Below are 15438 nucleotides of genomic sequence, written 5' to 3'. Positions count from 1 at the left end.
TGCATGGCTTTGATAGAAAACTTAATTTCCTCCAGAGTCAAAGGTGCATCAAGCCCATTAGCAGTAGGGGGATCAACTTTGGGAATGTCAAGATTATGGAGGAAGGAAGTCATTTCTATCATGTCTGATGATGATTCCGATTTGTAAAGGGAGGGATAGAAATTCTTAAAAATATCATTGATAGATGTGGGATCGGAGAGAAGGTTGTCAGAGGAATCTTTAATTTGTGTAATTAATCGAGAGGTAGTTTGACGTTTCAATTGATGAGCTAGGAGCCTACTCAGTTTATCACCATGCTCATAATAAGCAGCACGAGAACGTACTAGAAGTCGCTCTGCGTCAGCTGTTGTAAGGAGGTCCAATTCAACCTGTAGGTCGTGACGCTGTTTCACTAAATTCTGGGATGAGTTAGTAGCATTTTGTCTGTCAGTATCCATAATTTTAGTGAAGAGTTCATCTGCCCTGGCTTTTATGGGTTTTGTTGCGATGAGTAGAATAAGAAATAATCTGACCGCGCAGATAAGTTTTAAGCGATTCCCATAATAATGAGTAAGACACAGACTCGTTTTTGTTAATGGTTATAAACTCATCAATTGAGGACTCGATAAAGGCATTGAATGCATCATCAGACAGTAGCAGAGTATTGAACCTCCAGGGTGAGGAATAATAAGGTTGACTTGAGAGTCTAATATAAAGGGTAAGAGGAGCATGATCAGACATACTAATTGAATGATATTCGGAGGATGTCACTTTGGGGAGCAGGGAACCATCGACAAAAAAATAATCAGTGCGAGAATAAGATTGGTGCACATGAGAATAAAAAGAATATACCCTAGTTTGTGGATTATAAAATCTCCAAGGGTCCACAAACCCATTCTGGAGCATAAAATCTGAAATCGATTTGGACATAGCAGACTGGGTGAGAGTGCGGGTATTGAACGGTCCAAGGTTGGGTTCATCACACAGTTCAGATCCCCAGCAAGAATAAAGAACTGGGTGTCCAGAAAAGGAAGAGTGCCAAATAGTTTATTTATGAAATCTGGGTTGTCAAAATTTGGAGCATAAATGTTTACTAATAAAACGGGATTATGGCATAAATGGCCTGCTACAGTCAAATATCTGCCGTTCCTATCAGCTATAATTTTAGTGCTGGTAAAATGAACTCTTTTATTAACCAAAATAGCTACCCCTCTAGCTTTAGAGTCAAAAGTTGAGTGAAAAATATAATTAATCCATGGGCTTTTAAGTCTAACCTGATCTCTGTCACGCAAATGTGTCTCCTGTAGGAATATTACGTTGGCATTTAAGCGCTTCAAATAGGACAGAACCTTTGACCGTTTAATGGGACTGTTCAAGCCTTTGACATTCCAACAAAAATCTGATAGGAGATCCAGTATCTGGGCTTGCACGTACAGTGTCAGTCATCTAGGCTCATGTTTTTTTTAGGAATGGAGAAAAGAGAATGGAGATAAATGGAAAAAATAAAAAAATAAATCACCCCTACAAGAAAAGGAGGGAGGAAAAACAAATATAAATACAAAAAATAATAAATTAGAAAAACAGAAAAAAAACAACAAAAAGGAAATGTACATTTAAATGAACTTTAAACATTGAATAGGAGGCACTAGAAATTACTATAGTGCATTAGCACAGCAGACAGCTGGTGTCTTTAAGGAAAACCTGTCAGGCACAAGAACTTAAGAATTTTAGCCTGTTCCAGAGTGAGTCAGTTCAATAGAAAAATAAAGTGCAGGTGTAAAAGTCACCCAGGGCGCTAAATTGTCCAAGAGTGGGCTTGGACATTTGCTGAAGTCTTTCAATATAATAAACAAATGCATTAAATGATAAATGAAGGGATAAAAAATAAGTAAAAAGGAAAAAGACCAGTGTCCAAGTTACTCACCAGAGCTTTTGAACAATTCTTGTGATATATACATAGAGAAAGTGCATTGCAGTAATTGAGCGCATATGCTCATGCCTTTACTTGGTGAGCGACTTAATAAATGTCTTAGCCTCTTCAGGTGAAGTGAAGTTGCACTGCACACCAATGTAAGTGATGCGCAGCCGAGCTGGGTAGAGAGTACCAAACCTGACTCCCTCGATGTCGCGTAGCAGGTGGCGAACCTCATTGAAAGCGGCACAAGCCCATGCCGTCTTGGGGGTATGGTTGGGAAACACAGAGATGGTCATGTCCCGTATTTATCTCTCTCGCATTCCTGATGATCTCGGTGCAGACAGCGTAGTAGTGAAGCCTTGCCACTATGGCGCAGGGGCGGTCTCCCAGTCTGGGCCTGGGGAGCAAAGCCAGATGAGCTCTATCCACCAGCGGCTCCTTCCCGAGCGCGAAGGCCTCCATCAGCAGCTTAGACACATTAGCGGCAGACGCCGAGGTTGAATCCTCCTACGTGACCCCAATGATACGGATATTCTGACAGCACGACCTTGACTCCAGATCCTCACACTTATCTTCCAATTTGACCATTTCTTGAGTGAGGTGCTCCACTTTAGTTTGAAGGGTTACAATATCATTGGTGCAGGTGGACAAAGACTGCTCCATCTCCGCCACGGTACCCTTCAGCCCGGCAAAGTTTTGCTGCATAGCAGATATGCTGGAGGATAATTCACTTTTGAAGGCGAGCAGCTCAGTCTTAATGAAAGAAAGGTTCTCACCCAGGGCCGTCTGGAGCTCCGCTTTAAATACAGCAGCGACCTCCTCACGGAGAGCCAGAAGTAGCTCAGTTTTAAGTGCAGCGGAATCCGTACAGGTGGACCGTGTGTTGGTAGCCCGCGGCGGAGAGGTCGATTCATCACATGGCGAGGCGGCATCATGGGTGACAGGCTGTAGGTGTGACTGTACGGTGTTTCCTCCCTTATTAACTTTGGGGTCATTGTAATGATATAAAACCGAAAAATGTATCAAATAAAAGTTATTAAGAGACTAGTAGAACGTAGGAAAAGAATGAGTAGTGCCTAAAAACGCATACAAAAATAAACTCTGCAGGAGCCCCGCGCTGTGTGACTTACGCCATGTTTCGCTGAGCCGGAAGTTCCGTCCACCAACTAATTTTGATTAAAATTTGATTAAAAAGACAGACAAGGCTGCTCTGCCACTGCAGCGGACGACAAGGTAACAACCATGCTACATCCATGTTTGCTGCCTCATCGACCCGTAGATCAGCCAACGTTGTGCCGCTGCACTCCTGGTCAACAGGTGAACCAGCGGGTTCAACGTTTCCGCGTTTTTTGGCCTTTTCTTTGTATCATCCGTTATGTTCAATAACAAATAGCTTAGTTTGTGTGTAGTGACAGTAGCAGTGGTTTGTTGGATGTGGGGTGTTAGGTGATGAAAAAGACACCTGACCTCAGACCCGCTATGTGTTCACATGTTGACCATAAGATGTCACCATTGCGCTTTCAACTTTGTTACTGATGTATACAAACCTATTTTGAATAAATAAATAAATGATGCTTAGCCTGGGGGTGGGAAATTGAAGCCTGGCAGGCCACCAGGGAGAAACCCTTAATATGGTTTAGTATGTATTGAGACCGTCTGATGTTATCATGGGGGTGTCTTTGTGAGATTAATCTAGTCTGGTCTAGAGTTGTCACGATACCAAAATGAGTAACCACGATACTATACCAGACAAAGTATCACAGTTCCGGGTATTATCGCGATACTGCAGCCTTTTTTTATTATCATTATTTTTATGAACTGCAATGTATTTGTACAAGTTATAAATACTTACTTATTACTTATAATGTTGTTTGGTGCATGATAAACATAATACTAGTGAAGCATGAATTAGACTGAAACAAATATTTTTATGAATAACATTTATTAAAAAGTAAAAATTAAAAAAAAAAAAAAAAGGTATGGTCATGGGTTGCTTCCCTTTTGGGTTGGATGGCTCTCTCTAAAATAAGGAGTGGGAAATACATAACAAATTAGCCTAATGGTCCTAATGGTTTTAGTTCATAACTGGGTCAATAACAGTACATGAACAAAAGCATACGAGCAATAAAAAACAAATAAATGAAGTTAGAATTTATATGGTTGAAATCATATAATCATTTAGTTTCCTTTGCACATTATTTATGTTTAACTAATATAAATAATCAACTTAGGATAACAAATCCTCTGTCTTTTAAAAATATCTATTTGACAATAATATAACATAATAAACCATAGAGGACAAAATACAATAAACAGGAACTGATTCCCTGTGAAAACTATATTTTTATGCATTTTCTAGGTGCTTTATACTTTGACATACTTTAACTCTTCATTCCTCAGCCTGTACACGGAGCATATAGACTAATATTAGCCAATGAGAAAATAAACAGGGCATACTAACCTGGTATTCGACATATAAATCTGGGTGACGACCCTGCAGGTGTTTATGAGGTTGGATGTGTTCCCTCCTTTGGCTCCTATAGCTTGGTGGCAGCGCCTGCACAGTGGACGGCCATTGTCTATTGCTTTACCATCTGTGCCTTGTTTAAAGCTAAAATAGTTCCAAATGTGACTTTTGGAGTTTGGTTTTTTGAGCAAAATGAGTGGTGCCACTGAGATGCCGCCGCAGCAGACTCGCCGCTCGGGCCTGGTGCTTCTGCCATGGTGAGTGTGTTGTCTCGTGTTAGTGACTGTAAGCTCACATCTGGGTGAGACAGAACTTTAGCTTGTTGTTTGTTTTGAAGCAAATTTCTATCAAAGCGGAGCTGTCTTCATGGAGTTCGTTCTTGCCGGCAGAAACACACGAACAGTCAATCAGCAAACAGACGGGTGGACCCAGCGTGCGGAAACAGCCTATCATATCCCCGGCCCGGACATCACCAGTAACAGGCAAACAGCCAATCATTTAGTAGCTGTGTAGTTCGGTTGCAGTAGTTAGCATGTGGGTTTGTTTACAAGGGAGTAGCATGCAGTGAGAAGCCGGGAGGAGAGTAGGGGCGGCCGCTATGTAGCGGAAACTGGCACCGGTAGTATAGTAATCCACGGTTGTACAGTCGTGTAGAATTTCTAGTATAGTAGGAACCGTTAGGATTTGGCACCGCGGGGTACCGTGGGTTCCGCGGGTATCGTGCAACTCTAGTCTGGTCATTGTGTATAAACTGCGGCAGAATCTTTTCTAATCTAAATCTAAAGGGATGGCGGTGTATAATTTGATTGAACTTTTGATTCAAAAATCTTGTTAAATTTGGTTTTCCAGTACTGCAGTCTGTGTAAGACTTGAATGTCAATGTCAATGTCAATGTCATCTCTAGATACGCCATCTTATTGTGGAATATTTATGTTAGTGAAAAAATGACAGAAATCTGCTTCAGTGGCCTTGACTTTGCTGGAATAAAGTTCCTTATAGAAGTTAGTGAAGCAGGCATTTATCTGCTTTGGGTTGGTAACCAATGTCCCTGATTTAGATTAAATCCTATGAATGGCTTGATAAGCTAGCTCACCTCTAATTTGACTTGCTAGTAATTTCTCTGGTTTATCACCTAGTTCAAAATGTTTCTGTTTGAGCTTAGGTAATTGGCTGCTAACATGTTTGTTAAGGATATTATTATACTCATATTTTAATTTTAAGATCTTATAGTAGTCAGATTGTAAGAGAGAAAATCTATACATTTCCTCCAGTGATGGTGATAAGAAACTCATCTATACATGCAGTCATATGTTCAGTAAAAGAATGATCGTTGAGAAAAAGAGGGTTAAAGCGCCAGCTGTATTTTTCTTTGGACAGAATACCTTTAAATTGAAGTGATACCAGGCTATGATCATAAACCAAGATATTATTATTAGTAGAATTTATACTGTTAAATTGTAAGTCAGAAGAAATCAGGAAGTCATCAATCCTGGTGTATGATTTGTGGACATGAGAGTAAAAAGAATAATCTCGGTCAGTAGGATGCCGCAGCCCCAAAATATCAACCATATTCCTGGTCTTAATTAAATCATTCAGAGTCTGCACTGAAGTAATGGTAGGAGCCATTTTTGTCGAAAATGTGTCCAGGATTGGATCTAAATAACAATTGAAATCACCTCCAATAATCACATTTGAGCTAGCGGCTGGTATCATATCAAAAGCTTTAAGGAAGAAAAAAAAGAAAACAGGATTGTCAATGTTCGGGGTATAGATATTAAGTATTGATATTGGAAAGGAATTTATGTGACCTGAAATCATTAATAATCTAATAGTGATGCACGATATGAAAAATTTCAACCGATACCTATAACCGATTATTTCCTTCTTCTCATGGCCGATACCGATAACCGATAAATTCATATTTTTATATTTATTATAATCTTTATATAATCTGCAGTTTGTGCAGGATGCAGCGATTGAAAACTGATATATTTGTTGCTCTGGCCTATCTAGAACAAAAAACAAAAGTTTTTGGCTCTTCAAATGTTTATTTTTTTCATTTCATCACAAAAATATGTGGTCATTTGCTATAAATAACAATAACAGAGCAAAAGACAGAACTTCATTTTACCAAAAAAGTGCATCCCCCTAATTGTTCAACAGAACAATGGTTTATCTGTAAAGGAATTTTGGAGGTAAGTTACGGGCATTATCCCTGAGCACAACATGCCCTTGGTCTTTTGTAATACTCCACTGTGCGAGCATTGTTTCAAAAGCTTGGCATATCATTGTCGCTGTATGAGACACGGGGCACTCCTGTGCATGTAGCATTGCTTTATGCATGTTAAAGTCTTGATCCAACCACTGAGCAGTTAACATCGACTAACATCTGACGTCCATATGTCTGTGGTAAAACTCACGTGTAGTCCGTTCTTGTCGATCAGGTTGTGGATGTGTGTGGCGACAATATCATAGAGTGCAGGGAGGGAAACATCCGAGAAGAAGCGGCGGCTTGGGAGAGTGTAACGTGGCTCCAAGTGTGCTAATAACTTACGAAAACCCGGGTTCTCAACGACAGAAAAAGGCTGGTCGTCGAGAGCTATGAATTCCATCACTTTGTCGTTAATGGCTTTAGCCTTTTCGCTGTCTCTTGAAAAGCTTTTGCAGTTTTCAAACGCCTGCTAAATGGGGATATCGACCCTCCGTCTTGTTGTTGTTTTAGCTTTAGCACCGCTAGCGGCTGCGGCGGCTGCCTCATATTCTTTCAATACCGCTTCGCCGCGATGACGACTTTTCAGATGAGCTATCAGATTTGTTGTGTTAAAACTTGACATCTTCTTTCCCCCTCTCGGAATCCTCGCTGAACAGGTTTTGCAAATGGCAATGCTGTTGTCATCTTCTGCCAATGAGAAAAACGACCACGCTGGTGAAGACATGTTATTATCAGTCGGGCAGTGACTGGGCCAGGCTTGGGTCCTGCGAGTAAGGCGCAATAGATGACGTCACCAGCGCGTCCCGGACGGGCGGCTACTCCGCCTACAAACGTTGCTCGTAATTTCATTAATGTATCTGATCTTTTTATCGGAAAAATGTACCCATCGGACCGATAAAAAATGACGTAATTTTTCCCCAAATCGGCCGATATTTTATCGGTCCGATAAATATCGTGCATCCCTAGAATCTAACATAAGGGTCTTATGTCATTGAGTAAATGCTAAATTGAATGTTTTTATAGAAAAAGGTAAAAGGCACTTGAATAGCCTGGTAAATCCAATTTGCTCTCAGTCTGTGCTGTTTGTTTCCATCAATGTGCTTTTCCTGAAGAAAAAATATGTCTGGCTTCAATTATTTAAAATGTGAGAAGACATGACCCCTTTTAATTACATGACCAAGTCCCTTCATATTCCATGAGACTAACCTTAAAGGGATAGTTCAGGTTTTTTGTGGGGTCATATAAAGTACATATCTATAGTCGATCTGTTTCCTACCGTAATCACCGCTCAGCGCAGCCTCAGTTTGGATAAGTAGAGAGCCGCTCTAGCCCAGAGGCTCAGCTTTGTACTGCAGTGAACAGGGTTCAGCAAAAAAGTGAAATTAACCACCTAAAACAAGACTCACATAAAAAAATCTATATCAGGTCAAGTGTACGTTGTATAGGTAAAATTCACACTGCTTTACATCGCCGTCAGACTGCACTTTCTTTTGGCACTACATTTTCTCAACCGCAGAACCCCTGTATCCCTACGCATGAGCGCTAATGTGGAAGGATACGGAGAGTTAAGTTTCGTTTTTATCGAAAGTAAACCTCTCGTCCAGCCGCCGCTCGCAGATCAGCTGTTGCCCAGTTACGCTAATGCGTAGGGATACGGAGGTTCTGTGGTTGAGAAAATGTAGTGCCAAAAGAAAGCACGGTCTGACCATGATGTAAAGCGGTGTGAATTTTACCTATACAACGTACACTTGAACTGATGTAAATTTTTTTAGGTGAGTCTTGTTTTAGGTGGTTAATTTAGCTTTTTTGCTGAACCCCGTTCACTGCAGTACAAAGCTGAGCGTCTGGGCTGGAGCGGCACTCTACTTCTCCAAACTGAGGCTGCGCTGATCGGTGATTACGGTAGGAAACAGATCGACTATAGATATGTACTTTATATGACCCCACTTAAAAAAAAAAAAACTATCCCTTTAAGTTGCTATTGATTCTGCTGTACAGTATTGTCATTACCCCTGAGATGAAGACGATCCGGCATGCATCCAAAAAAACACAAAAGACATTAAAAAAGCAAAAACATCATACACTGTGATGTGTAGCAACACAGTGAAACAACCCCCTGAATATGTTTTCTTCCTGCCCACAAACGAAACACCGGTATCCCTCTAAGCCCGGGACTGCTAAGCACACACAAAGTGGCTGCCCCCTAATAGAAAGTGTCTGGCTGGAAAAAAAGCTACGTAAATAAAATTCTAGGTGAATACAATTCTCATACAGACCAATTCAATTCTCAGAATTGCAAAGAGTCATATTCAGATATGATCAACCCTCTATTTGAACACACAGAAGTGTCAGAGTGTTTAGGATCAGTTCTTTAAGTCAGTGTTTATGAATATCATTGCCTCATCCGGTGTGGTGAAAACCTTGACCCAGCTGTTGTTTTTGATGCAGAGCTTTGCAGGGAAGGGGAGACTGTGCTCCACTTTGAGCCTCCTGCAGACTGCCCAGGTACACATACAAATACAATAAAAATATAAGGGCAAATATAGAAGCAATAAGAAACCATAAAGTACTATATACGATATGCATCAAAAACAATAGAATAGAATGTACGTACAACTACAATATTGTAGCATCACAATTTTCTATGCATTTATTGCACACTCGTATATCCCTCAGTATTAATATCATACAGTCGGTCATCGATTAAGACCAAGGTTTTATTACACCCATCAAGCACACTGGCAGATAGCCTTTTTTTCATTATTCGTTATTCTGCTGAATATTTTCAAGATTAATTTCTTAATCATTTAGTTTTTAAAATAAAATAAACATTTAAAATCCTCATCACAGTTTCCCAGAGCCCAAAGAGACAGCTCTACAGTGCTGTGAAAAAGTGTTTAGTACAGATTTATTTTGTTTTTGCTTTTTTGTCAAACTCACGTGTTTCAGATCATCAAACAAATTTTAATATCAGACAAAGATAAAGAAAAAACAAAATGCAGTTTTTAAATGATGATTTCATTTATTAAGGGGAAAAAAGCTATCCAAACCAACCTGCCCCTATGTGAAAAAGTAATGGCCCCCTGAACTTAATTACTGGTTGCAATAACTGCAATCAAGCGTTTGCGATAACTGGCAATGAGTCTTACAGATCACTGTGAAGGAGTTTTGGCCCATTATTCTTTGCAGAATTGTTTTAATTCAGCCACATTGGAGCGTTTTCGAGCATGAGCATGATTCTCCTTCAGGATCTTCTGGTAGAGAGCAGAACTTATGGTTCCATCAATTAAGGCAAGTCGTCCAGGTCCTGAAGCAACAAAGCAGCTCCAGACCAACACACTATTATCACCACGTTTGACTGGTGATATGTTCTTTTTCTGAATTGCTATGTTAGTTGTACGCCAGAGTTAACGTCCAAACCACCTTCCAGAAAATTCCACTCTTGTCTTGTCTGTCCACAGAATATTTTCCCAAAAGTCTTAGGGATCATGAAGATGTTTTTTTGGCAAATGTTAGATGGGCCTTTGTGTTCTTTTTGGTCAGTAGTGGTTTTTGCCTTGTAACTCTCCCATGGATGCCATTTTTGCCCAGTCTCTTTCTTGTTGTTGAATCATGAACACTGAGCTTAATTGAGGCAAGTGAGGCCTGCAGTGCTTAAGAAGTTGTTCTGGGGTCTTTTGTGACCTCCATGTTGTCGATACACTCTTGGAATAATTTTGGTAGGCCGGCAACTTCTGGGAAGGTTCACGACTGTTCCATGTTTTCTCCATTTGTGGATAATGGCTCTCACTGTGGTTCGCTGGATTCTCAAAGCCTTAGAAGTGGCTTTGTAACCCTTTCCAGACTGATAGATGTCAGCATCTCCGCCTTGAAGACGAACCACCATGAATTCACTCAGAAAGCCGGCGCTGCGGCTCCAAAAGGGCACAGGAAGCAGCCCCTCGTGATGAAGACAAAAGGGTGCGAGAGGGGGTAATTGACACAGACCCACAGTCAGGCCCCCTGTTGTGGAAGACAGCATGGGACATGTTCCTACACCTGTCAGTCCGCACATAGGGAATGGCACCGTCCGTATAAACACACTTGCGTCTGGAGGCTCCATGCACACAGCGGGGCGACACAGGAGACCAAGAGATCCAATCCCAGCTATAGAGCCTGAGGTGAAGTGACAGCAGAGGTCCAAGAGCTCCTACGCTCAACACCTGAAGACCCAGCCAGCAACGGTGGAGTGACCATCCAACATCACCGCCAGATGGTGGAGACCATAGCAGCAGAGGAGAGCTACAAAGGAGCCAGGCCTGAATAACCCTGGGGTTATGGTGGAGGGAGGACCAGCGGAGCAATGATGGACAGCCCATAGAGTAGTGAGTACATTGGTTTGAAAGTTAGCGTTGCTAGGCTAACAGCTGATCGGCATGGCTAACAGCTGATTTGCGGAGCTAACAGCTGATCAGAGGAGAGTCAGTATCGTACCTTTGAGTTTGAGTGTCGATGGTAATGCACATTTTTTTATATCCCTTCTTTTGTTGCTATAATTGAAGCCGCTAACCAGGACACTTAGCTCGCTTGTGTTTTGCAGTAGCTAGCGCGTTTGTGCATGCACGGTGACAAGTGACGCGTTTCCCGTACAAGAAGAGATCTCAGAATGGCCGTCCTGTACGTCAATCAGGTGGCATAGACTCGACCTGTTGTAGAGTGCCCTCTGGTGGACGCCAACACTCATGACATGGTTGGAGGGTTTTTCGTCCGTTTTAATTTAATTTTTAAAATATTCATTTATCGGCCATTATAAAAGCCGATACCGATAGTTTGGAAAATGCCTAATATTGGCCGATAATATCGGCCTGCCAATAAATCGGTCGGGCTCTACTTAGGACATAGTTTTTTAGATGATTTGAGTCGCTGGTTCATTCAGTGCCATCTGTTTTTTTTTTTCATGAAGTCTTTTCCACTCTGCATGAGTTTGCTGGCCAACATTGGTTAGCTCAGTTCATCCAAGTTTGAACTCGCAATGTGAAAAATGTCTTTTCAATTGGCATTTCAGCCCTGACAGCTTCTGAGATATCCATAAGCCTCTCAACCTCAGATTAAGCATAATACAGGTTGGAAATGTCTCTCTTAACTCTCAGAGCACCTCTCAAATCCCTCAGAGACCAATGCTGGAATGACAAATCGGAGGGCGCGTTGGGATGGCATAAGGCTGCTAACGATATAAAGCACCTGAGCTTTGCACCTCTCACCCGTTCCCAACTCCTCCGCCCTGCTTACTGTCATCTGTGCAGCTAAAGAGCTTTAGCATAGAGGTCCCTGAAGTGGGGGCCATGAGCCAGGTTGCCTATATCCCTCCCTTACCCCCTCTTCCCAGTCTCTCTCCTCTCCTACTCTCTGCCTTAATTCCTTCCTTCCATTGGCATATAATTAAAAGTGTTGGGCTTGGTGCCCAAGTGGCTGAAGGCTATGAGTCACTCCCCGGGACTGGAAGAATGAGGAATAAATCACCTGGGGGAGGAGGACTGGAACTTCTCTCTCCCCTCACACCTGGGTTAATTCAGGGGGACCCTATTACTAGGCCCTCCAATTACCCTGTCCTACCGGCCTGAATTTATTTGTACTGCTCCCCCACTACCATAAAATGATAACTTGCGTAATAATTTGCAGTCCAACCCAAGGTTAATAGCTGCCTGGCTGACTTTGAGGAGGCTGGAGGATGCTGCTGCACCAGCGCTCTTCTCATCCTCCTCACACAGTCTCCTTTCATCCTCTTGCTTAGCCTGTGAAAGTAGTACAGGGAAGAGGAGTGGAAGAACCTTTCAGGAGTTACTGTCCATTGCAACCCCATTAACTGTCCCCGAAGGTGCTGTGAGTGTCTCTCTTATGGGGGAAACCACCATTAATTGTCTGATCAAACCTTGAGACCCTCATTGTTTTACTGCATGGTAGGCCCTGAACTGCATTCAATGGAGGGCCCTCATATAATGAAAAGCGTTTCTGTTAACTTTCTATGGATAAAACTATGCTTTCTTGTCAAGCTTGTGTGTGTAAAGATAGACAGCTGTTGATTGTGTTAAGTGCTACAGAGGTCTCATCATTACACCAGATAAAGGGGATCTTTATTTCTGGTGCCCTGTGGTATTTAGTTGAATGGATGTTAAGAAATTCTTTGTATGCATCTTTTATATCTTTAAAGGCTGTGAAATGGCAAAAAGCAGTACTGACTAAGCTGAGGTGTAAGAGTAAGAATTTACCGTGGAGACAAACATTTTATTTCAGCCAAACTTGCCACATTTGTCCAGAATTTCGGCAACATCTTGTGAGTCCCAAGCAAAGAAAATAAGTGGAACTTTAGTGTGTTCTTTTTTTCTATTTTTTTTTTTTTGGCAAAAAGCAAGTGTTAATTTGATGCCTAAGTTTCAGTACTCATTCCAAAACAATACTTTTTTCAATACTTTAATGAATAGAAAACCTATATTAATCAGGTCAGCACATACGTTACATACATAAGTGAGTAAATCGATTGGTTGATCAACAGAAAATTAATTGCCAACTATTTTGATAATTGATTAATGGTTTCATGTTTTGAAATATTTAAATGTTTGATTTACTTATTAGTTAGTAAAATGTTAGTAAATGAAGAGTCTTTGGGTTTGGGACTGTTGGTTGGACAAAACAAGCAATTTGAAAATGTTGCTTTGGGCTTTTGGAAATTCTGAACTGAACTGAAAATGATCTGTTTTCAAACATTTTATTGACTAAAGGATTAGTTGATTAATCATGAAAATAATCGGCAGATTAAAAGATGATAGAATAATGTATTAGTTGCAACCCTCAATATTGCCATACCTGCTAAACTCATGATGATGGCAAACTCCAAAAAGTCACCACAACCGGCTTGTTTCCCAAAAATATTATCACATGTAATTTCCCCTAAAACTATTAAATAAAGTTTTACATTTCTGTTTCTAAATGCTCTATTCCCACTCTAAACAGTGATTACTAATGGAATAAATAGTTGCTTTACACTTATCTTAATAAGAAATAAGAAACACAGCAGCTTTAACTCTTCCTCTAAAACAGTGGTTCTCAATTATTTTTTGTCATGCCCCCCCAGAGGCCAAAATTCATTTTACACCCCCGAATTGAAATACTGTTGAGAACCTGACAATATTTATTTATTTAGTTATCTGTATAAACTACTGTATGAGTTGTAGCATTCTGCATACAATCACCTGATTATCAAAATGGTTTTATGCTGTCCGCTGCCAGAGTTTTTTAGGCATAAAACACAAACAGGTCTTTCCTCATTTCCGACCGTGTTCACAGTAGGAATCGTCATATTTTACTGCTCCATAGTTCCCGACTGAAGGATTAGCAGAAGAGCTTGTGTTTGTCTCTTTTTTGAGATTCATGTGCTGGTGTCAACATGGAGTCTTTTATTTTGAAAAGTAACCGTATGTTATATTGTTATTTCGGCACTTGACTTCCTGTCTGCTCGGTGCAAAATTCAGCTGAATTGCTGTGTCGTACTCCGGCATCCGCCAGATATAGAAGTCCTGCGTATCTGTTCCGGAGGGCTCCGGACTGCTGGAGCTGGGACAGAGCAGATACGCAGCGCAGCAGACCTGCTGGAAGTTAACGCAGAGACTAGAGTGAAACCATCGGCTCCGCTGGCGTGGCGGACGTAACGCAGTGGACATGTATCCAGTGGATATAGACCTTCGCGTCCCGCCCTGCCTCTCAACACCCCCCGACACCCCCCTGGGGGGGCGCGCCTCACTAATTGAGAAGTACTGCTTTAAAACATGTGTGAAAAGTTTTCTGAACTGTCGTTGTAGATTTTTCTACCTTCAGCATGTAACACCACAGTCAAGACAGCATTAGGGGTTTTCAGTAGCTATAGCTAAGTAATCATCTGCTTTTTTTAGAAAAAATATATATTTTTGTTTACAAAAAATAAAGTCTGCAATTAAAGCCCTTCAGAGAAATGCTTTTCTTGGATACTGCACTTAATGACCAGCCCCTTTTGGAAGGGCCATTGACCTAAAAAAAAGGCTTTTATCAGATTTCCTTTTTGTTGTGCCTCTTCCAACGACTCCTCAAACATGTTATATCCACTACTCCCATGAATCCAGTGTGAGTTCTAAAAGTGTCTAATCGCCGTTTAAAGGCCAAATCAAGATGAAAAGTCTTCACCTGTTTGAAGTTGACAGGGGGAAAAAAAAGAACCAAAGTGATGCCTGCCTTAAAATTACATTTACTGTCATATTAAAAAGAAGAACCTTTTTCAATTTCAGGAGAAAGAAGAGTTAGTGGAGCTTTGAACCGTGGCTAGGGCGTAGCATGCAGTATTTTAACTTAAGCTTCATCCTCAACACATCTCTCCTCTCTCTCTGCTTTTTTCCAGATCCACATCATTGACTTTGATGATGAAAATAATATCATTAATAAGACTGTCCTCCTGCACCAAGCTGGGGAGATATGGCATATTGGCACCAGTCCTGCAGATAAGGCTGTGCTCACCACCTGCTTTAACAAAAGTGAGTCTACTGTTCCTTCTGTCTCTGGCACCATTCACCGCTTCTGTAGATGTCTTGTTTCTCTTTATTCATTCTGTTGTTCTGTCTCATTCTTTGTGTCTCTCTTTAATATTTCAACCTAGTGCCGTTTACTTAAGAAGCATAACATGCAATTAGCCTTTAAACAGGTGATCAATAACAGCCTGTCTGTCTTTCACAGGTCCGACAAAATTAAAAGTCATATTCAGACTCTGATATAATCAATAATATTGTGTGGATATGATGACCCACATAAGGGATAATAGCAGTGGCTGCAGAATCATTGTCATGCAGGAGAAAATCAGTGTAGGTC

The 15438-nt window shown here is 41.1% G+C and overlaps 1 protein-coding gene across 3 annotated transcripts in view; it reads left to right on the top strand.

Moving 5' to 3' along the window:
• The window catches only part of eipr1 (EARP complex and GARP complex interacting protein 1), a 226433-nt gene that overhangs the window by 18305 nt on the left and 192690 nt on the right, over positions 1-15438 (top strand). For all 3 annotated transcript variants that reach the window (XM_030443726.1, XM_030443725.1, XM_030443724.1), the window contains exon 3: positions 14975-15107. In XM_030443726.1, the coding sequence (XP_030299586.1) occupies positions 14975-15107 (133 nt within the window). The remainder of the gene's footprint in view (positions 1-14974; positions 15108-15438) is intronic.

This window comes from Sparus aurata, chromosome 16 (genome assembly GCF_900880675.1).
Source record: "Sparus aurata chromosome 16, fSpaAur1.1, whole genome shotgun sequence".
NCBI classification, from domain to species: Eukaryota; Metazoa; Chordata; class Actinopteri; order Spariformes; family Sparidae; genus Sparus; species Sparus aurata.
Note: the sequence above shows the minus strand (reverse complement) of the source record. Positions and strands in the feature narration are given on the sequence as shown.